This window comes from Nelumbo nucifera, chromosome 7 (genome assembly GCF_055504915.1).
Source record: "Nelumbo nucifera cultivar China Antique chromosome 7, China Antique-T2T, whole genome shotgun sequence".
NCBI lineage: Eukaryota > Viridiplantae > Streptophyta > Magnoliopsida > Proteales > Nelumbonaceae > Nelumbo > Nelumbo nucifera.
Genome location: NC_142655.1, coordinates 58,958,620 through 58,982,948, shown reverse-complemented (window position 1 = coordinate 58,982,948; position 24,329 = coordinate 58,958,620). Strand labels below are relative to the sequence as shown.

The 24,329-nt window shown below is 39.4% G+C and overlaps 1 protein-coding gene across 2 annotated transcripts in view; it reads right to left on the bottom strand.

Moving 5' to 3' along the window:
• The window catches only part of PNG1 (peptide-N-glycanase 1), a 61,456-nt gene that overhangs the window by 10,960 nt on the left and 26,167 nt on the right, over positions 1 to 24,329 (bottom strand). For both annotated transcript variants that reach the window (XM_019198189.2, XM_010262472.3), the window contains exons 13-15: positions 23,486 to 24,217; positions 23,350 to 23,410; positions 1,705 to 1,807 (exon numbers count right to left, since the gene is read on the bottom strand). In XM_019198189.2, coding sequence (XP_019053734.1) covers positions 1,705 to 1,807; positions 23,350 to 23,410; positions 23,486 to 24,217 — 896 coding nt within the window. The remainder of the gene's footprint in view (positions 1 to 1,704; positions 1,808 to 23,349; positions 23,411 to 23,485; positions 24,218 to 24,329) is intronic.

Genomic DNA, 24,329 nt, shown 5'->3' with positions numbered 1-24,329 from the left:
GCTGAATCTTGACATCAGAAGTGAGGGTGTGATAAACATTCAACTCATTACGGATGTTTCTCATACTGGCATAGTACTCCTCAAGACTCTGATTGCCCTGTTGCAGATTAAAGTATTCCTAATACAGCTGATATACCCTGGTTGTATTGTCTTGACTAGAATACAATTTCTTAGCATGGTCCCACACATCTTTGGCAGTGTCAAGAAACATGAAGTTTACACTAATCCTGGGTTCCATACTATTCCATAACCACGTGCTAATCTATGCATCCTCTTGTTCCCAATCTTCGTATTCATGAGAATCAGTGGAGGGTTTCTCCTCTCTTATGTGCTTCACCTTCTTCTTTGCCTTCAGAAAAACTTCTACAGATTTAGCCCAAGGGACATAATTCTCCCCATTCAGTTTAATGGAGGTCATTTGAACATTCAGGTAGTCAGTAGGTATCATCACATTTGATTTGCTATCACTGTTATCTCCCATTGCTGAATTCTGTTACCACTAAATTCTGCACACTTGCTGAATTCTTTTATCACTAAATTCTGCACATTGCACACGACTTGATCACACTGATCACACTGGTTTCAGCACTTAGTATTGCTGAAAGTTGCACTCATTACACCACAAACCCTACCCTACGGCTACCTGAAATCTCACCACTATATGAACACCACTTCTCCTTCGAATCACACAAAAAACAGTATAAACCCTAGCACACTACAGTCTGAAATCCCACCATACGATCTGCAACATACTTCCTATATGATTCATAACAGAAAATATGCATAGAAATCCCTTACCTCATCTCCTGAAGGACAACCACACAAGAAGAAAATCAGTCCACACAAGACACCCACTGCTCCACACGAACCAGCCCTACATTGATTAGGGGAGGGCTTAGAAACCACAGCAACTGACCACACAAGCTCCAAGGGAAGAGGGCGATCACTCCTTTTCAGCCCTTTCCCTGATCTCCAATTGATGGCAGAGAATTCAAGGGAAAACCCTAGATTGAGTGCGCAGAGAACAGAAATCTAGGCAGATTCGATTTGCCTAGTTCAGCTCTGATACCATGTTATAATTCGGCCTGCCTTTGAATTCTGTTTGTCTGTTAGCAATCAAGAAGAATGAGAAAGAAAAAGGAAAGAAAGAGAGAGAAAAGGAGGAGAAAAGTCTGGTTCGAATTAGGGAAAATCAAACCCTACCATTCGGCCAGACATGTTTTTATATTATTAATTGAAATGGAAAAGACACAAGTGCCCTTATTTAAGTAAGAGACACTAGTCCTAACATAATAATACAGATCAGCAACCTCAACAAGTATAAAGACAGAAATTCCCCTACGCTAACACTAACTAAATAAAGTAAATAAAAATAAAACAAAGCTGGGCCTAATAACTTAACATCGGCACAATAACTCAACAAGGTTCAATGCCCACATAGGCTAAAGTGTATAAACTCTAAATCATAGATACAACCTATGATATAGTAAATTACATATGTAAACACCAAATCCAAGGTTACTTCATCAATACATATCACTAATCCAGGTCAGACACACCTTGGTTCAGGTGAAGCACACCTCACAAAATGGGCCTCGCCCTATCAGTCTAGACACACCTGAGGTATGACTTTAAAACATTGGTTTAACATCTAGTGGATTACTTTGTTATTACATGGTTATACATTTAATTAAAGAATCTTACCAATCCATTGGATCCCTCTCTGGAGCATCATTTGCTGACATCAATTCATAGGCCTCTAGATTGTGCATCTTTCCATCCATTATCTTGTATATTATCCAACTACCTACATTGATTAAAACAGTTACTAATATATATGGAACCAAGAATTTCAGAATCAAAGATATTTCTGCACAGAACAACCTAAGAAGAAAAGTAAAAAAAAATGCAGTGTAGATAAACATCATACAAATTAGAAACTCTCCGTGGAATCTAAATATGTTTCAATACTGGGTTTTCATTACTAGTTGGGACCCGTGCAATGCACAGGCTTTGTTAAGTAAAATTGAAACAGATGGATCCCTATGACATTTCCAATTGGGCCAAAACAGTCTAACTCCAACTCAAAGTCTCAAACACTATTTTTGGTGACTTAACCTGTTCATGATAATTTTTATTAATTAAATATAAACTTCAAATTGTAATTTAATTAATTTTAAATTAATATAACTATTTTAAATAATTCCATTTTATTTAATTGTACTTTCATTTTATCAATTCAGATAATATTATATAGATATAGATTAGTGCATTCGCTAACATATTTTTGTAGAAAGACTGTTTTACCCATTTAAGACAAATAGTTTATCTTTATTATTGAAGATTGAAACAAACCACCCATGTCACAACATTACCTACTCATGATTCTATAAAGTATTTATTTTTGGGAGTATTCTGTATTTTTTATTCAAAATGTGAAATAAATAAAGAATCAAAAATATTGGGTGAAACTAGGGGTTCACATATTGTAAATTTAGACATACACAAGGAATGGAAATCAAGATGAATTGGGTTACGAGGGATGCCAACTGTATGGTTGATGCTTTAGCAAAACAAGGAATTGGGAAGAAACACTGATTTTTGGGCTATATTGTAATCTTTTTCTTGCATCTATCTGGGGGAGTTAAGAGAGTTTATCTCCTCCTTTTCTTGTATCTTCCATTTTTCTATTTTTTAATGAATTTTAGCTATTGATAAAAAAACTAGGGGTGCTCAAAAAGTTGAAAAACTGAACTGAACCAAGAAAACCGGTTAACCAAACTGATCGGTTCAGTTTCAGTTCGGTATTTTTGAAAAACTGGAGGACTGTTTTGTAGACATAAAAAACCAATGGTCAAAAATTGAAACCAGTCAACCAGTTAATCAGTTGACTGGTAGTACCGGTTCGGTTTCAAAAACTAGCCCAAGGATCGGTTAACCAAACCATGAGAACCCCTAGGTGAAACTTTTTTCACTAAAACTTGTTCTTTATAAATATTTTTTTTTATATTTTATACTAATCTTATATTTATATTATTTATTTTATAGAACTTATAAATCTTATGTAAAAATTAGAAAATTTGGACAAAATAATAAAATTCCAAAATTTTAATGGAAATAAGTTATCCAAAATTTTAGAAACTTTGTTTTGTTTAACAAAATTTCACTTGAATTTAAACCCATGATTGTTCACTACATGCCCTATAATATTATCACATTATTTTCTTAACCAAGGCTCACCTTGCCATTTCCACATTGCAAATCAACTTGTTTGGGTTAACAGTAAATGTTTCACCTTAGATTTTCTATAAATTTAAAAATAGGTTTTCCTCTCATCTAATATTGTCTATATTGAGAAGATATCAACAGATTTTAGACTTTGGCACACTTAACTCAACCAACCATAAAAGAGAAAGGACTAAGAAAAGAAAGATGAGAAAAACAGAAAAACCAAGGAAGCAGTTTCTCTCTAAAACACACACACACTTTCATCTTGGTGCCAGGGCTGCAAAGTTCCATTAATTGAATCATCAAATCTCATGTTCTTCTAAATTCTGAGCCACCATCGACACCCAGGATATGAAAAGCAAATAGAAGACAATCAAAAGATAAATACGAAAGAATAATTCACTGTTCAAAATCAATTTCATTGTAGACAAATCTAAGAATTTCTCCACCTGCATCACTCCCACTCCTCTGTCAAGGTTGCGACATAATTCTTGTGCACATAACCATTGCTGGGGCTTACCTAGAGTACTAATGTGCCACCTTAGGCAACTTTGTTGACATCACCCAGACATTCCAGGATCTGGTCAAGAGAGTGGAACATAAGTTCACTAAAGTTAGGGACATGCAGCCATATGGGCATAGACAGTACACCTATTTTCACAAGGTCTTTAAGGCTTACATGAAGCTTTGGAAGTTTCAACAGGAGAAGTGAAACTTGTCAAGGTGAGTTTGTAGAGATGGGAAATAGGAGAATTTTCTATCAAATTGACACATGTTCTCTAAGAAGACCTAATAAATGTCTCTTCATGTGTGCATTCTTTGGAAAGCAAGTGTTGAGACCATTCTCCATTTACTAATCTGTTGTCCTTTTGTGCTTTGTGTTTGAGAGTACTTTTACTCTCTTTGGTTGCAGGTGGGTTCCTCCTCAAGATGTTGCGAGCCTCTTCAGTCCAAGCTTCCTAAGGCATCCAAGGAAGAGAGGGAGAATTAGGTGGAGGGAATTTTTGCAACAATGGTGTGGATTTGTATGGGAATAAAGGAATTGGAGAACATTTAATGAGAAAAGTAGGTCTAAGGTGGAGATAATAGAGTATAAAGGTTAAAGCTGCACATTGGGTAAAAGTTCTGGAAATCTTTCAAATATTTTTAGTAGATGACACGATAAGAAATGGGCTAAAGTGGTGCAAAAGACAGGGTGATCATGGAATGGAATCTCCAGCAAATAATACAATAAAAGTGAATTTTGATGGAAGTTCCTTGGGAAATCCAGGGCTGCCAGGCATAGAGGGTGTATTTAGAGATTCTTCAAACGAGGTGGTTGCCATGTACTCAGGAGTCAGGACCAATTGGAGTTGGAGACTCATTGAGAGCTGAACTTTTGGCATTGCTACAAGGACTAAGATTAGCAAAGTAATTTGAATTCCAACATTTGAAAGTAGAAGGGGTTTTGAAACTGGTCATATCTTGGACACGGTGTAGCTAGCAATCCAGCTCCTAGGGTCTACAGGCATGCCTTCAGGGAGATAGGATGCTGTTAGAGTCAGCTGTAGAAGGGTAGTTTGGTCTTTTTGTTTTATGTTAAGAATATGATGTAATGTCTGTGTAGGTTTTCAAGACTGCTATTCAGTCTTGATCACTAAGAGATTTTAGGTTCGATGAGAAGAGAAAGTGAAGAAGATGTAGAAGAAAGAGTGATGGAAGAGCAATAGAACATAGATTTTGAGGAGAAGAACAGAATGTCAATATTCTGCCGCCACCACTTTAAGTTAATATATATAGGTTATGCTAGTTACATGAAAGGACATATCTGCCCTTGGTGTTTACATCATAACTGCTAACAAATAACAACCAATATAAAACTGAAACTAGAAATAACAGAACAACAAAATAACCACAGCTGTGACTAGATACATTCTACCCTACGGACAGAGTGGTACCACAGCTGTGGGGCCCACATCAATGTTCTCTACACTCCCCCTCAAGTTGGGAGTATATTTTCATCATTCCCAACTTGGATAGATCCGCCTCTAGCTTCTTTCTTGATATGGCTTTAGTAAGAATGTCGGCTAGTTGCATACTGGATGTGATGTAAGGGAGGCATACTTCTTGAGATGAGACCCTCTCTCACACAAAATGGCAGTCAACTTCAATGTGTTTGGTTCTGTCATGCTGTACTGGATTATGTGCTATATTAATGGCGGCTTGATTATCACAGTACAGCATCAGGGGCTTCTCATATTCAATACCCAACTCCTCAAGTAGAGATCTTAGCCATAGAATTTCAGCCACTCCATTGGCCATGGGCCTATATTCTGCTTCAGCACTTGACCGGGAGACCACACTTTGTTTCTTACTTCTCCAGGAGACAAGGTTTCCTCCCACAAGGGCACAATATCCCGAGGTAGACCTTCTGTCATCAACACTCCCAGCCCAATCTGCATCAGTATAAACCTCCACCTTCATGTGATTGTTGTTCTTGAAAAGTATACCCCTACCTGGGCATCTCTTCAAGTAGGCTAAGATCCTTTCTGCCGCAAGAAGATGTGTGGTTCTAGGAGAATGCATGTACTGGCTGACAACACTAACAGCATAAGTAATATCTAGCCGAGTGAGGCAGAGATAATAGGAGCTTTCCTACCAGTTGCTGGAACATAACTTTGTCTTCAAGAAGCTCCCCACTCTCGACACTAATCCTGTGATTTTGTTCAATTGGTGTATCTGCAGGCTTGACACCTAACTTTCCAGTTTCTGCCAACAGGTCTAGGACATATTTCCTCTGAGATATAAAGATCCCCTGTTTGGATCTAGCAACCTCAATACCCAAAAAATACCGGAATACACCAAGGTCCTTCACCTCAAATTCTTGGTGAAGAAGCTATTTAAGAGACTCAATCTCATGGCTATCATTCCCTGTGACCACAATATCATCAACATATACTGCCAACAGTGTCAAAGAGGACTCCACCCTCTTGATGAATAGGGTATGATCTAACTGGGCCTGTACATATCCAAACTTCACAAGTGCTAGTCTGAATCTATCGAACCAAGCCCTAGGTGACTATTTCAAACCATACAAAGCCTTGTTGAGCCGGTAGAACTTCTTACCAACTTCTGCATCATAGAAGCCAGGAGGCAAACGCATGTAAACTTCTTCCTATAGATCTCCATTCAGAAAGGCATTTTTCACATCCATTTGGTATAAAGGCCAAGTGTGACTTGCTGCAAGGGACAATAGAACTTGAATAGTAGTCATCTTGGCTACCGGTGCAAATGTCTCCAAGTAATCTATGCCATAAGTCTGTGTAAACCCTCTTGCAACTAACCGAGCTTTATACCTCTCAATAGATCCATCTGCATTATGCTTCACCGTAAATACCCATCTACATCCAACTGGTTTCTTTCCTTTTGGCAAATCAACTACCTCCCAGGTGTTGTTCTTCAACAGAGCATCCATCTCAACTTGCATTGCATCTTTCCATTCAGGGACGGATAGGGCTTCTTGCACTGTTCTTGGAATAGGGACATTGGAAATGGAGCTATAGGACCTGTAGGTAGGAGATAGGCAATCATAGGATAAAAAATGGGAAATACAGTGGGTTGTGGATGTGGTACAATGTCGTTTCCCTTTACGGACTGCAATTGGAAGGTCAAGATCATCTGTTGGGGAAGTCTCTGTGGGCTCTGGGATTGAAGTATCTGGACCTGGAGCTGCAGATGAGATTGGAGCTGGTCTGGACTGCTGATGATTAGGATCAACCTGCCTGCACCGCCTGTGATAAACCCTCAACTCCTGATCCCTCTGACCACCCTCACCATTGCAGTTCTCATCACCTAATGGAATAGGTAAAGGAACTACCCCACTCTCACTACTCTCCCCCTGAAGACAAGAACTCAAACCCCCACTCTCACTACTCTCCCCCTGAGGGGCAACCCGAGGATAATAGGGTGTCCCCTCAACGAAAGTGACATCCATGGAGACAAACTTCCTCCCGGAGACAGGATCATAACAACAATAACCCTTTTGAGTTTGTGCATAACCAAGGAAGATGCATTTGGAGGCTTTGGGTTCGAACTTGGAGGGATGGGGTCCGAGAAGTTGAACAAAGCAAGTGCAACCGAATGTCTTAAGGGGAATAGAAAACAAGTCCTCACATGGGTGTAGAAGCGAAAAAGGAGATCACATATCAAGGACCCTGGAAGGGACCCGATTAATAAGGTATACCGCCGTGAGGATAGCATCCCCCCAGAAGCGAATAGGGACATTGGAAGTAAACATGAGGCTTCTAGCCACTTCCAAAATGTGCCTATTCTTCCTCTTGGCAACTCCATTCTGCTGAGGTGTATAAGGGCAAGAGCTCTAGTGGATAACCCCATGATGAAGAAGATAAGATGTCAATGATTTAGCAAAGTATTCCTCTGCGTTATCAGATCGAAGAACTTTGATCTTGGCATCAAACTGGGTTAGGATCATTTGGTGAAAATTTTGGGTCAGGGAAGGTACCTCATCTCGTGAATGCATGAGATAAACCCAAGAAAAGCGGGTATGGTCATCAACAAATAACAAAAAATATCTGTACCCACCCATGGAAGGGATATGATAAGGCCCCCAAACGTCAGTATGCACAATATCAAAAGAATTATCACTCCTTTTATTACTCAATAAATAAGGCTTTCTACAATGCTTAGCAAACTCACAACTTTCACACTGTAGCTGAGACAAATCAATAGACTCAAATAAAGTAGGAAACAGACTCTGTAAAGATCGAAAAGACAAATGACCTAATCGGTTATGCCAAAGCATAACCGGATTCACACTCTTAGAAACAAAAGACAACTTCTCTACTGACTCTCCCTGACGGAACCGCTCCCCGAGCAGATAGATCCCATTCGTCTCACGGCCAGTCCCAATCACCTTCTGCGTCTCCAAGTCCTGAAAAACACATCGGTCAGGGAAGAAGATTACTGAGCAGTTCATATGCTTGGTAATACTACTGACTGAAAGAAGGTTAGTATCAAGCTTAGGCACATGCAAAATAGATGATAAGGAGATAGTATCTGAAAGCTTGATGTCACCCTTCCCAGAAATAGGAACTAGGGAGCCATCAGCAATAGATACCTTATCCCTACCAGAAGACAAATGGTAAGTAGTAAACAGTGAAGGCAAGCTAGTCATGTGATCAGATGCACCTGAGTCTATTACCCAACAAGGTTCAGTAGTACCTGGAGCTGAGGCATGATAGGCTGAAGCTCGAGTACCTGAATGGGCGAAAGCAGATGTGACAGGGGCTGATGGAGGCTATGGCGGCTGAGCTGAATTTCCAACCTCCTTTTCTAGCTGTATTAGGGCAGCCCGAACTGCAGCTAAGGTCTCCAAAGATGTTCCTTTTGTGCCAGATGAGGATGTTGAATCAGTGTTCATGGCTACATGAGCAGTGCCCTTCTTGTTTCTTAACTTCGCAGGAACCAAGTGAGGATGCAGTTTCCAACATGTCTCTTTTGTATGTTTGGGTTTCTTACAATGTTCACATACTACATCCTTCTTGTCTTCCTTCCTCCTGTCCTTCTCTGAATCACCCCCTGATTTGGGTGTAGCCGCTACAAAGGCTGATATGGGTTGCATCATAACCTTCCTTCTGGTTTCTTCACTGTGTACAAATGAGTAAGCCTGAGAGAGAGTCACACTGTCTCTAGTCAAAATTTTCTGCCTCACAATATCATATTCTGAGTTCAATCCCGCCAGGAACTCAAACACTCTGTTTGTCTCGATGTGCTTTCTATGGGTCTAAGCATCTTTGGGACTCTCCCACTCAAGAGTCTCTAAGTGATCAATCTCATGCCACAGGGACTTCAAGGTAGAGAAGTAGACCGATACCGGTTTCTCTCCTTGTTTAAGGGTGTTCACTTCACATTTCAATTCATATGCTCTGGCAACATTAAGGGGTTGGGAGTAAGTTTCTTTCATAACATCCCATATCTCCTTAGCTGTCTTTGCCCACAAATAATTCTGGCTAATATGAGGCTGCATAGAATTACACAGCCATGTCATAACCAAGTAGTTTTCTTGCATCCACTTGGTATATGTCGGGTCTCCCTTGGAAGGTTCTTTCATATCTCCCAGGAGGTACCCTAATTTACCTCTTCCACCAATAGCCATCATGACTGATTGGGCCCATTCCAAATAGTTTAATCCATCAAACTTTACGGTCGTAATCTGACCACCCATCTCAGAAATACCACCATAACTGATGTTCCCAAGACTGCCTTCTGCCTGAATTTTAGACTCCATTTCTGTCAAGTCTCAAAACAGTACTTGAATCACCAATCACAATCAAAACAATATAGGCCTGATCTGTATTCTTAGTGTATGTGCACAAAACCGAAGTAATTCCGATCTGAAACCAACTAGCCAACACAGCAGTAGCTGTCCGTAGATCTCTAACCCCCTTAGAACTTTGAGAACAGCTTTAAAACAAAACTGATATGCTAGGGAAAGTTAGGGTTTTAATCAGTCCTGAAAGGAAGCAATTCAGTCACACAGTCCAAACTATATAGATGAGCTTTCAGTAGGGTTTTAATCAGTCCTGAAAGGAAGCAATTCAGTCGCACAGTCCAAACTGTATAGATGAGCTTGCAGTAGGGTTAATAAGAAACCCTAGAATCTGATCGGACCTACCAATCAACTTAAGAGTAGCTCTAAGTAGATCACAGAGTTCAGTCAACCACTAGGGCTTGCCATAGATCACTTTCAAACCCTAGAGTAGAGAGAAACACAGTTCGGTCCAGGGTTTGATGTAAAACCCTAGGAAATCGAAGAGAGAAAGAGCTAGAATGGTTCAGCCTTCCCCTCCAGATAGGTCCAACCTATCTTCTCTAAAAGAACTTTTAAAAAGTAACAACTTACAAGGAAAAATAGTTCGCTGCCTTCTAGGGTTACCTGAACCCTAGTCTTTTCTGATCCTTCCTAACCACCAACACTCTGCAACCCTAGCAAATTTCCAACAGCTGCTAGTACCTCTGGCGATCTCCAAGAATCAGTCTGCGAACCCCTCCTTTTCATCTTTCAGTCCTAGGAGATTCTCATGTGGTCGGCTGGTATTAGACTCACATGAAAAACCCTAACTTGGCTCTGATACCATGTAGGTTTTCAAGACTGCTATTCAGTCTTGATCACTAAGAGATTTTAGGTTCGATGAGAAGAGAGTGAGGATGTAGAAAAAAGAGTGATGGAAGAGCAATAGAACACAGATTTTGAGGAGAAGAACAAAATGTCAATATTCTGCCGCCGCCACTTTAAATTAATATATATAGGTTATGCTAGTTACATGAAAGGACATATTTGCCCTTGGTGTTTACATCATAACTGCTAACAAATAACAACCAATATAAAACTGAAACTAGAAATAACAGAACAACAAAATAACCACAGCTGTGACTAGATACATTCTACCCTACGGACAGAGTGGTACCACAGCTGTGGGGCCCACATCAATGTTCTCTACAGTCTGATTAAGTGATGTGTCCCATACTTAAGTTGGGGTACAACAGGCTTTACATTTTAATTAGAAACCTATAAATAACAATCTAGTCGTACAACAGGCTTTACGTTTTAATTAGAAACCTATAAATAACAATCTGGTCGACTAGAGAGAAAAATCTTTTCTAGTTTGAACCAGTCTTTCATATTCTCTTTTCTTCTCTTCTCTCTTTTCTCTTTTATTCTGGAACTAAAACTAATACAGATCTGAATACTATCATGGTATCAGAGCCATTATAATCAGTTCAGATCTACTCAGATTTTTTTCTTGTTTCAGTGCCCTTTATCCTAGGTTTTTGCAGATTTTTCATTGATCACTTGGAGATTAGCACAAGGACTGAAAAGGAGTGATCATTTTCTTCCTCTAGAGGTTTTCATGCCTCTAGTTGGTGGTGTAGTGGTCATTTCAGGTGGTTGGTAGAAAACCCTCTAATCAATGGATTGAAGAGGGCTGTTTTCAGTAGTGTAGTGGACTGTTAAGTGCAAGTCTGATTTGTGTGGTTCAAATAGGGGCTGCATGGGTATTACAGTGAGAAACAGGTATCGATGTGTTGCAGAAGTAGTGCTATGTATGTGAGGTGTATTTGGGTGGTTTTGTAGTGTTGGAAGTGAAGAACAGTAGTGATTACTATTGCTGAAACCTGTGACAGTAGATGTTTCAGTAACAATCAGCTTTTAGTGTGCATTGTGGTGACTCGTTAGTGAGGTGGTGTGACATACTAGTGAGTGAAAGTTATTATTACTTTTTTTATGGCAGCCATGGGACAGCAGTGAACATAAGTATAGTGTTATGACCCCCCTGATTACCTGAATGTGCAGATAACCTCTATTAAACTGAATGGTGAGAATTATGTTCCTTGGGTTAAATCTGTCAAAGTATTTTTAGGAGCTAAGAAGAAGGTGAAGCATGAGAAAGAAGAAAAACCCTTAGTTCTTTCTCAGGGGTACAATGAGTTGGAACAAGAAGATGCACAGATTATGACATGGTTATGGAATAGCATGTAATCCAAGGTTCGTGTGAACCTTATGTTTTTAGATATAGACAAGGAGATTTGGGACCATGCATAAAAGCTTTACTCAAGACAAGACAATACTACTAGAGTATACCAGCTTTACCAAGAGTATTTTAATCTGCAGCAGTAGCAGGGAAATCAAAGTCTTGAGGAGTATTATGCTAGTATGAGGAATCTTCGGAATGAGTTGAATGTGTATCATCCCCTACATTTGATGTCAAAATTCAGCAACAATAGAGAGAGCAGCTTGATGTAACCAGATTTTTACTAAGTGAGTCTGCCCTTCCCTCTCTTGAAGAGGTGTTTGCTTGTCTCCAAAGGATTTCTGTTGAACTCTACCATATCTGATAGGCCTGCTTTTGCAGTGACCAGAGGGGGAGGTCATGAAGGTAGAGGAGGAGCTTGGGGAGTTTAGCCAGGTCGTGGTGGTGGTAGTGATCCATGTATAACTGTGGTGGTGGGCGTATTAAAGGTCAAGATTCAAGGGGAGCTCGTGGTAGAGGACGTAGTAGTGGTCGGAAGAAATGTACATACTGTGGAATGGAGGGACACACTATCAACTTTTGTTATGATCTACATGGACCACCTTTAACCTAGGCAAATCATGTGGTGGCCAGTGGTGGTGGTACGAGATGATGAGTGTTCCACGTGATGAGTATGAGCGTTTCCTCCAAACTACTTCTCAACAAAATACAACTACTTTTGTCCACTCAAGTATGGCTTGTCTGGCATCCAAACCCTCCTATTGGATTATTGACTCTGGAGCTTCCGATCATATGACTGAGACTCTAGGTGTGTTTTCTTTACTCTCTCAGTCTTCTACATCACACACACTCATAAAAAAAACCATCTTCTACATCAAAATTCCCTTTTAACCTTATGTCTGTTAGTAAATTGAGCAAATCTCTTAATTGCTCTATCACCTTTTATCCTTCTTCATGTGTTTTTTAGGATCTCAAGACAGTGATGAAGATTGGTGGAGGGCATGAAACTAGTGGACTCTATTACCTTGAGAGCTATTTGTCAATAGCTCTTCAGTCATCTCTTTCTCCTCTATGGTGGCACTGTAGGCTTGGTCATCCGTCTCTCAAGGCACTTAAGTTACTTGTCCCGTCATTGAGTCATCTTTCTACTTTGGATTGTGAGTTGTGTCAATATGGGAAACACCATCTTATTCCCTTTAATCCTAAGGTTGATAGTCGTATGCCGAGTCCTTTTTCTTTGGTCTATTGGAACATTTGGGGTCCAAATAAAATACTGCAATACAATGGTTACTGTTGAAGATTAATTAGTTTTATGATGTTTTTCTGAGTAGATGTTTTATGTTAGTTCTTAGAAAGGAGGTGGGGACCATAGTAGTTATGTGAGTCCAAATTTTATTATGTTTTTTAAGTGTTATATATGCTGTTTTAAGTTTTGCCGCCCTATAAGGGCATAGTTGTCTTTGTACTATTCTATAATTTTAGTATAAATAATAAGTGAAGGGGGCGGCCAGATTATTGCTCTCTTTTCTTTCAACTTCTATTCTTCTCTTCTTCTCCTTCTCTCTTCCTTCTCTCTTCAAGAAACTACTTTCTTTCATATTTTTTAATTCAGCAGATTTCTACTTGGTATCAGAGCATCGGCTAGGGTTTCTTGAAGCATTCTCATGCAGCCCTAGATCAGCCAACTGCATGAAGTAGTAAAGGGCTGATCAATCTGCTATAGATTGCCCAGTTCTTGGAGCTTTTGGTGGGATCTAGACATCAAAAAGGTAATCCACTGTTCGGCATCAAAATCAGGAAGAACTAGAGTACGGGGAAGAGTCCCAAAAAAGTTGGACTGTTTGTTTTTTATCTGATCTTGGGTGCCCAGGTATTGTTAATTTTCTTTTGATTTTCTAAAGAGGGCGGTTTGGTTTCTGAAATTTTCTAGGCCTCCCGGAGTGATCGATTCACTTTTCTCTCCGTTAGGAGGCGTGGGGAGGAGAGAGATTTCTCTCCAGCTAGAATTTTCTTCTTCCGGAAGGGTTGGTTTCTGTGTGTGTGGTATTAAATTATTTTTTGAAGGTCTCCAATCTATTTTTTTCTTATTGTTGAACTATTTGAAGTAAAATGGAGAGTTGGAATACCGAGATGAAATCTACTGGTATTGTGGGACTGGGTGTTGGAGGTAGTAGTGATATTTTTGGGTCTGGGATCATTACTACAATAAAACTTGATGGTACAAATTATTTGGAGTGGACACAATCAGCTAAGATGGCTATTGGTGCCCGTGGAAAATTAGGGTATCTCACTGGGGAGGAGAAGAAACCTGCTACAGACTCTTCCCGATGGGTGCAAGAGAATTACATGGTAATATCTCGGCTGTGTAATTCTATGTTACCTCATATTGCAAAAAATTTACTATGGGCTAATACTTCTAAGGATATTTGAGATGGAGTGACTGAAACCTACTCTCATAAGCAAAATGAAGCCAGAGCCTATCAGTTAAGAAATCAGGTGATGATAAGTATGAAACAGGGAGAAAAACCTCTTGCTGTGTATTTCTCCAAGCTGAAAACCCTATGGCAGGAAATAGATCACTTAGAAATTGTGGTAAGGGAATGTGTAAATGATGCAGCAACTTATCACAAACTGGTGAAGAGGAATAGGGTTTTTGAGTTCTTGGTAGGGCTGAACCCTAAATTTGATATTGCTAAGCAGCAGATTCTTTCTAGGGAGGGTGTGACTCTCTCAGGCCTATGCTTTTGTCTCTGGAGAGGAGAGTGGGAGGAATGTAATGTTGAGATAGCCTGGGATTGACCAGTCAACTATGGTCGGTACAACAAAACCTAAGCCGAATGGAGATAGGGGGAGTAGTGAGACTAGAAGGGAAGATAAGAAGGACTTGGTGTGTGATTATTGCAAGAAGCCTAAGCATACCAGGGACACTTGTTGGAAGCTTCATCCAAATCTTATGCCTGCTCGGATAAGAAACAAGAAGGGAAATGCAAATGTAGCCACTACAGGAGACTCTTCGACCCCTCTCTCCCAAATTGATTAGGAATCCATTGTAGTAGCAGCAGTGAGAACAGAATTAGAGAGGTTTAGACAGCTTATGAGTAAGAAAAATTCACCCAGCTCTAGCCTTCCAGATGGACAGCAGAATGCAGGAGCCAACTACAGCATTTCCTTTGCACATACAGGTAGTTCATATGCAACTACTAATCTTGCATTCACTTTAGGTAAGGAGGGACCTCCCTGGATTATAGACTCAGGAGCATCTGAGCATATGACTAATGCCCTTACCATTTTTAGTTCCTATCAGTTGTGCTCTGGTAGATATAGAGTCTCTACAGCAAATGGCTCACATATGCCCATTGCTGGGAAGGGGACATTTAGACTAACCAATGATATAACTCTGTCCTCTGTTTTACATGTCCCTGGACTTCATACCAACCTACTATCTGTTAGTTCTTTGACAAAAAATTTGAATTGTTTTGTGACCTTTCTTCCTGGTAATTGTGTTTTGTAGGATCTGGAGTCAAAGAAGATGATTGGGAGTGATCGTGAAGTGAATGGAGTCTACCTTCTGGATGAGATTCCGAGACATCAGGGCCATCATGTTAGCAGCAGCAGTAGTAGTGGGTCAGAGTCAGTAAACCAGATTATGCTTTGGCACAATCACTTGGGACAACTTTCTTTTAGTTCTTTGAAATGTTTTTTCCCAAAATTGTTTGAGTCTGTTCAATTATCTACTTTGGACTGTGAGAGTTGTCAGTTAGGAAAGCATTGTAGACAGTCTTTTAAACCAAATAATAAAAGAAGTACTTCTGCTTTTAATATTGTTCACACTGATGTATGGGGGTCATATCAAATCCCTTCCATGGGAGGATTCCGTTACTTTCTCTTGTTTGTGGATGATTATACACGATATTCTTGGATATATTTGATGAGATCACGTGATGAGGTTCCTAACTTAGTACGACAATTCCACCAGATGGTTCTCACACAATTTGGAGTGAGAACTAAGGTTTTTAGATCAGATAATGCCAGGGAGTACTTTGAGAAGGACCTAACCACGTATCTCTTAGAACATGGTATAGTTCATCAGAGCAGTTGTGCATATACACCGCAACAGAATGGAGTTGCTAAGAGGAAAAACAGACACATTGTGGAGGTGGCAAGGAGTCTTATGGTGTGTGCTTCAGTTGTGCAGTTCTGGGGAGATGCAGTTCTTACAGCCGTACATGTGATTAACCGTGTTCCTTCACGGACTTTGGGGTTTAAGGTGCCATTTAGCCTCCTTTTTCCAGATAGAGAGATATTTCATATACCTCTGAGGGTTTTTGGTTGTGTTTCTTTTGTTCACATTCTTGGCCCTCATCGCAAGAAATTGAATCCTAAGGCCATGAAATGTGTTTTTCTTGGGTATGCTCAGAACCAAAAGGGGTATTGCTGTTATGACCCAGTGTCGATGAGCAAATTTGTCACTATGGAAGTTACCTTTTTTGAATCCACATTCTTCTTCTAGAGTGGTTCTCCTCATGGGGAGAGTTTTGGGGAGGAGAACTCACAATCAGTTCCTCTTCCTGTTTTTGTGGTGTCTCCATCAGTTCAGCCAGCATTTACATCAGCCACCACCTACACATCAGTTCAGCCACCACCTGCACCTCCAGTTTCATTACCTGAGCCACTACGGGCAGCCTCACAGCAATATCAGCGCTAGCAGATGATGGTTGACTCCACACATCCTCGACCCACACCACTCTCTGTCAGTCCTTCTGAAACTCCAGATTCAACAGATACAGTTCCAGGTATTCCTCTTGAGCCTGTTATGTTTTCTGATGATAATGTTTTTGTCCCTAACACCATTGTTGCAACTGATCCCACTGACCTTGATCTTCCCATTGCACTTCATAAGGGGAAGAGAAAGTGTACAGTCCACTGCATTTCACACCATCTTTCCTATAGTGCCTTATCACCCTCCTACCGTGCTTTTCTTTCTTCCCTGGATTCTGTGTCTATACCCAGGAATGTTACTGAGGCTCTCTCCAAACCTGAGTGGAAAACAACCATGCAAGATGAGATGGATGCTTTGGTCAAAAACCAAACTTGGGAAATAGTTTATCTCCCCCCAGACAAGGAGATAGTCGGATGTCGATGGGTATTCACAGTGAAGTATAAGGCCGATGGCAAGATAGAGAGGTACAAAGCAAGGTTGGTAGCAAAAGGGTATACTCAGACCTATGGTGTTGATTATCTGGAAACCTTTGCACCAGTAGCTAAGATGAGTTCAGTTCGTATTCTTTTATCTCTAGCAGCCACCTATTCATGGCCCTTGTTCCAGCTTGATGTCAAAAATGCTTTCCTCAATGGTGACTTATAGGAGGTATATATGGACATTCCAACAGACTTTTATGAAAATGTTGGTAAAGGAAAGGTGTGCAGACTCAGAAAATCTCTGTATGGATTGAAACAGTCACCTAGGGCTTGGTTTGACAGGTTCAGAGGGGCACTCATCCGTTTTGGATACACACAAACACAGTCTGATCACACCCTCTTTGTGAAGAGGAGAGATGCTTTGGTGTCAATTCCGATTGTGTATGTGGATGATATAGTGGTGACAGGAAATGATTTGGAGGAGATTGATGATCTCAAAAAATCATTGCAGCAAGAAGTTGAGATCAAAGATCTTGGTGAGCTCAAATACTTCTTAGGGATTGAAGTTGCAAGATCCAAGCATGGGATCTTCATTTCACAGAGAAAGTATGTACTTGATCTACTATGAGAGACTGGGAAACTGGGGGACAAACCAGCAGACACTCCTATTGATTCAAATCACAGAATTAATGGTGTGGATGGTGAATTGGTAAAGGATGTGGGGAGATATCAAAGAATGGTGGGCCGACTGTTGTATTTGTGTATGACACGACCAGATATTTCTTATGCTGTCAGTGTTGTGAGTCAGTACATGCATGCACCTCGGGTCCAGCACTGGGAAGATATTGAGAGAATACTTGCATATCTGAAAAAGCACCCTGGCAGAGGCATTCTTTTCTCAAATCATGAGAATCTGAAGCTAGAATCCTATACAGATGCAGATTGGGCAAGATGCTTAGATGACAAGAGGTCTACATCAGGAGTGTGTACCTTTGTAGGTGGAAACTTGATCTCCTGGAAGAGTAAGAAGCAAGCAGTTGTGGCAAGGTCAAGTGCAGAGGCTAAGTATAGATCCATGGCTCATGGTGTCTCAGAACTTCTTTGGGTTAGATATCTTTTGAGTGAGATTGGGGTGAAAGCAAAGGAACCTATGATGTTATACTGTGACAATCAGGCTGCAATCAATATTGCCCACAATCCAATTCAGCACGATAGGACAAAACACATTGAAGTTGATAGACACTTTATAAGAGAAAGGGTAACAACCAGAGAAGTTTGTTTGCCTTATGTCTCTTCAGAGTTGCAGCTGGCTGATGTTTTCACTAAAGGGGTGGCAAGGAACAAGTTTGAACATGATCTACGCAAGTTGGGAATGCGTAACATTTACTCCCAACTTGAGGGGGAGTGTTGAAGATTAATTAGTTTTATGATGTTTTTCTGAGTAGATGTTTTATGTTAGTTATTATAAAGGAGGTGGGGACCATAGTAGTTATGTGAGTCCAAATTTTATTATGTTTTTTGAATGTTATATATGCTGTTTTATGTTTTGTCGCCCTATAAAGGCATAGTTGTCTTTGTACTGTTATATTATTTTAGTATAAATAATAAGTGAAGGGGGCAGCCAGATTATTGCTCTCTTTTCTTTCAACTTCTCTTCTTCTCTTCTTCTCCTTCTCTCTTCAAGAAACTACTTTCTTTCATATTTTTTAATTCAGCAGATTTCTACTGTTACAAGTACTTTGTAATTTTTGTCGATGACTATTTAAGGATGACATGGCTTTACCTTATGAAAGAAAGGAGTGAGTTGTTTTCTATTTTCCAAAAAAGTTTCATGCCAAAAATCTGCACTTAGTTTGGTATACACATTAATCTGATAATGGCCACGAATATTTTTATACCCCGTTTCAGGAATATTTGGAACATGGCATTATTCATTAAACCTCGTGTACTTACACCCCTCAACAAAATGGGGTGGTCGAGAGAAAGAACCGCCATCTTTTAGAGGTTACCCAGTCCCTTTTGCACCATATGAGTGTACCTAAACGTTTTTGGAGTGATGTGCTTACATCTTACTTCCTTAATAATCGAATGCCCATGTCTATTCTTGAAGGTCATTCTCCCTTCTCTATTTTGTGTCCTACCTTATCTCCTTTTCCTCTTACTCTCAGGGTTTTTGGGTGTGTGCTTTGTCCATAATCTTGGACCTAGAATGGACAAACTAGATGCACGGTCTACTAAGTGTGTCTTCCTTGGCCATTGTAGGACGTAGAAAGAGTATAAGTGTTATAACCCCAGTTCTAACGTTCTTTGGTGTGTCATGGTGTTATGTTCTTTGAGTCTGTTCTGTTTTTCTCTAGGTCGGATGTCTCTCCTACTCTACCTCCACTTCTAGTTCCGATTGAAGACCCCATTACTCTTGTTCCAGTTGTGACCAAGTCTTCGCCTCTGGTGCAACTTCCTATTGAACGACCACCCTTTTGGTAAGTGTATACACATTGACATGCATCGACTCCTCCTTTAGTTTCTTCACCATTGGAAAATTCAACAGTTGTTCTCGCACCAACATCACCCCTACTCTTGGCCTCGATCTTCCTATTGCCTTGCGGAAAGGTAAACACAATTGCACTTTTCATCCTATCTCGAATTATGTTTTTGTATCTCATCTTTCTGTATCCCATCGACAGTTTGTTTCTCTTCTATCCTTTGTTTTTGTTCCTAAGGATGTCTAAGAAGCCCTTACCTCTCCAGGATGGCGCCAAGCAATGGAAGAATAACTCTCAACTCTGGCTCATAATCATATGTGGGATCTCACCACTCTCCCTCCTAGTAAGCATGTTGTAGGGTGTAAGTGGGTATACACTACCAAGTATTTACCAGATGGTAGTGTCGAGCCATTGAAAGCTCGGTTGGCTACCAAAGGTTATTCACATTTGTATGGCATTGACTACACAGAGACCTCCCTTGTTGCTAAGATTGACCCAATTCGTGTTTTGAACTTTCTAGCTGCTATGTATGATTGGCCTTTGTTTCAACTTGACATCAAGAATGCTTTTTTACATGGTGATCTTCTTGAGGAGGTCTATATGGAGCAACCACCAGAGTTTGTTTCTCGGGAGGAGGATGGTAAGGTGTGTAGACTTAAGAAAGCCATTTATGGACTTAAAACAGTCTCCTCGTGCATGGTTTGGTAGATTCAGTGAAGTGGGAAAAAAAGTTGGCATGAAACAGTGTCAAGTTGATCATTCAGTATTCAGCTATGATTCAGGTACAGGAAAGATTTTATTGGTGGTATATGTAGATGAAATTTTTATTACTAGTAGTAATAAGTTGGGGATTGATAGGTTGAAAACCTTTTTACATGATCACTTCCAAACAAAGGACCTTGGTAAATTAAAATATTTCTTGGTGATAGAGGTAGCAAGGTCCAAATATGGTATTAATTTGTGTCAAAGGAAGTATGTTCTTGATCTGTTAGAGGAGACAGGATTATTGGGTGCCAAACCAGTTAGAACACCCATGGAACCAAATGTCAAGTTGAGTAGTGGTGCAAGCGAGGAGTTTGAAGACCCTGGAAGGTATAAGAGGTTGGTGGGTAGGTTGAACTACCTAACCATTAATCGACTAGATATCTCATTTGCAGTTAGTGTGATGAGTCAGTTTATGCAAAATCCTTGGGTTCCGCATTGGGATGCAGTTCTAAGGATTGTATAGTACTTGAAGGGAGCTCCATGTCGTGCCTTGTTATACAAGAGTGGAGGAAGCCTTGAGATAGAGGGATGCACTGATGCTGATTAGACCGGTTCTATATCTGACAGGAGGTCCACTACAGTAGTAGCAAGAAGCAGTGTAGTAGTTGAATATATAGCCGTGGCACATATAACATGTGAACTAGTGTGGTTGAGAAACCTCTTACAGGAGATGGGGTACTCGATCGATACCCCTATAAAGCTATATTGTGAGAACCAAGCTGCAGTCCACATTTCTTCCAATTTAGTTTTTCATAAGAGAACAAAACATATAGAAGTTGATTGTCCCTTTGTGAGAGAGAAGGTGCTTAGTGGAGTGATAAGTACTACATATGTAAACACAGGAAGCCAATGGGCAGACTTGTTCACCAAAGGGTTGAGTCGGGGAAGAGTAAATTACATATGTAACAAGTTGGGACTATATGACAATTACTCACCAGCATGAGGGGGAGTGTTAGACTCGATTGTAGAGGGGTAGTTTGGTCTTTTTGTTTTATGTTGAGAGTGTGATGTAATGTCCGATTTAAGTGATGTCTCCCATACTTATGTAGGGACACAACAGTCTTTATGTTTTAACTAGAAACCTATAAATAACAATCTGGTCAACTAGAGAGAAAAATCTTCACTAGTTTGAACCAATCTTTCTTCTATTCTTTTCTCTTCTCCTCCTATTCTTTTTCTCTTCTCTCTTTTCTTTGTTATTCTGGAACTAAAACTAATACAGATCTGAACTTTATCAGATGGTTATCAAGGGAGTTGAATATCACCTTTATCTGGATTAGAAGAATTGAAAATGGGATGGCAGATTCACTAGCAAAAATGGGGGTTAATAGACAACACTTGCTTTGGGCAAAAGTGTGATTTATATTGTAGTCTTGGGTTGTTGGAATAATCCAACCAGTTGGTACTAAATTTTAATTACATCATCTGCTAACATTTTCTTTGCCAATCAACCAAAAAAAAAAGCGGAACAGAACATAAAAATATTCCAATAACATAATAGCAAATGAAAAGATTTAAATACCCTAGTCTCATGCCCCTTAACAATGGTAAACTAGAAATGAGAATGAGCTTAAAGAGAAGTGCATCATGCTGGAACAAATTATTTGGATGACATCTATGTACATGTAAATTAAAAATCAAAACTTGACATAAATAACTAAGTAAAATTCGTTAAAAATAATATTGAAGGTTTCAAATCATTGGAGAATACATCAAGATATATTCTAGTACTTTTTTGTTTGCTAACCATGAAAATGAAAATGAAATGTTAGGAACATGTCATTTTTTGAACTATTGTTTTTTGCTCAAAAACTTTCATAGTTATTACCATCGCAAGGAGATCAAGTGTTAATAAATTCAAGCCCAATACATTTTCTCTTGCAATGAAATTTTATATCTCCAGTATAGCTATTAGAACAGTCCTAAATAGATTAGAATGGTGAAACAGGACTTATTTAGATGATCACAATGGTGGGCACATGGTCTGGACAAAATGTTGATTGCAAGGCATTAAAGCAAGAGATCATAGATTTAAGCTTGAATCATGGTGCAGCTATGGAAGCAAGGATAGAATGCATGGAGAAATAAACCAGTTGTCTTATTCCTACACCAAGTTCAGAATTTTGGGGTGACAGGGATGTTGATATTTTTTTGGGTTTTTAAATATATTTCCTAGTTTGTTGATGTCTTAGGAATAGGATCAAGTTTTAGTCTTATATAAGTTTACTATTCTTAGTGGAACAATCAATATTGCTATTTATAGTATTTAGTTAGTTTGAGTGTCCCTATGGATTAGTCTTAGCTTGAAAGCAATTAGATGTTTTGCATCAGCTTTTAGTCTAGATTGAAGTCCATAAGGGAGATTCAAATTCTTATCCTATGTGACTCAAGTCTATGAATAGAGTCATTGTAATTGCAAAAAATGAGTTATCTCCTTGTTGTTTGCAATAATAGTAAGAGTTCTTTTTTTAAATCTCTTTTAAAGTTGTCAGGGAAGGTGGAGAGGAGTTTGCTAAAAGGGCTTTTGAAGACTTTGAAAGAAGCAAGAGAGAAGACAGTTGTCGGGGAAGGTGGAGAGGTGTAGAATGAGGATGGAAATGGGTAAGACAAAGCTTTTAAAGTTGAAGATTAAGCTTGCTGGGGCCTTGTATTGTTTTTGTTTTGTAATTGTATATCTGCTATGTTGTTCTGTTGTTGGGGTGTTACCTTAACACCCTGTTGTTGCTTGTACTCTATTCCTTTTTCCTTTCAATTAATTTTACTTTTACCTTTTAAATATATATATACATATATATATATTATATATCTTGCTCATTATTTGGTGGACAGAAAGCTGTCCACATACTTTTCTGCCTATATTCTTCATCCTTAATCACTCAAATATTCTTTCTTCATTCTAAAGGCCCAGCACCAGATACGAAAGTTGTGAGACCACCCACCTATCCTACACCAATCATGCATCAACTCTTTCTTTGCAAATTGAACAAGACATGACAAATTAAACCCTTTATCAATGATAAGGCAGTATATTGATCAATAACTAATAACTACTGCAAGAAAGAACCACCATTTATGACAGATCTCATCAAGAAATGCACCACTTCTTATTCTTTCAGTATTTGGTTCTATTCCTTCTATTTTGCTGGATAGTTCTAGGACTGAAAAGAATCATCTTCTGTGTTTTTATGATAAGGTAATAGTACCTTTTGCACCATTTGGCTCTCCCCATTTAGACATACGAATACCATCGAACGCTGAGGTAACCTGAAATTTGTTGGGAATATTAGAATAGCACATTTAATTAAATGAACTAATTAGAACCATCAGCTAGATGCTTACTATTTCCAAAGGAAGCTCTTCACCACTTGCTAGGACGGAACCAGAAGATATTCTGTTTAGCTTCCAAATAGGTAAAGAATTTTTATCAATGTTGTGATTACTTTTAAGATCATCAACAATATCATCAATAGTATCCAATGCCACTGGCAAAGCTATAGAGGTTTTGACAGGATCACCAGCCAAACTAATAGTTAACTTCCCATCTTTTTCTAGTTCACTCTTCAGGGAAAGTGCAGTAAGTAATCCATCCATAGAGGGCATAATTTGTGAGACATTGGAATCTAAATCAATTGAAGCTCTCCTTGATCGAAAGGATGTATTCTTAAGATTCAATAATACCCTTTTAACCATCTTAAGGATTTCAACAATTTCAGATGTAGGAAGACCATTGTCAACTAACTGTAACAGGAGAGAATAAAAAGCAGTGTAAATGCTTGAAACATGCCCATCAAAACAAATACGGACAGGGCACAAAGAACTACTCAAAGAGTCTGAGCCTATCTCTGATCTTGCTATGCGCCATTCCTTGGCCCCACTCTGTCTTCCTGGTAATGAGATTGAAGTATCATCTTGTGAATGGAGGCCTCTTTCAAGTGCATTTGCTTCTTTTCTGTCACGATCTTCAAGTATAACAAGTTCCTGAGAGCTAAGACCTTTTCGACATTCTTTAGTTATATCAGAGAGAACAGCAGAGACAACAGGCTCTGTGGCAATGTTCCGCCTTGATAGAACCTGGAAGATGAAATATACACTTGGTGCATAAATTAGCTAAAGATAAATGTGGAAAGAATACTGTGAATTGGCTTTCTAAAAACTGGACTTCAGAAAAAAGTAGATTTTTTAG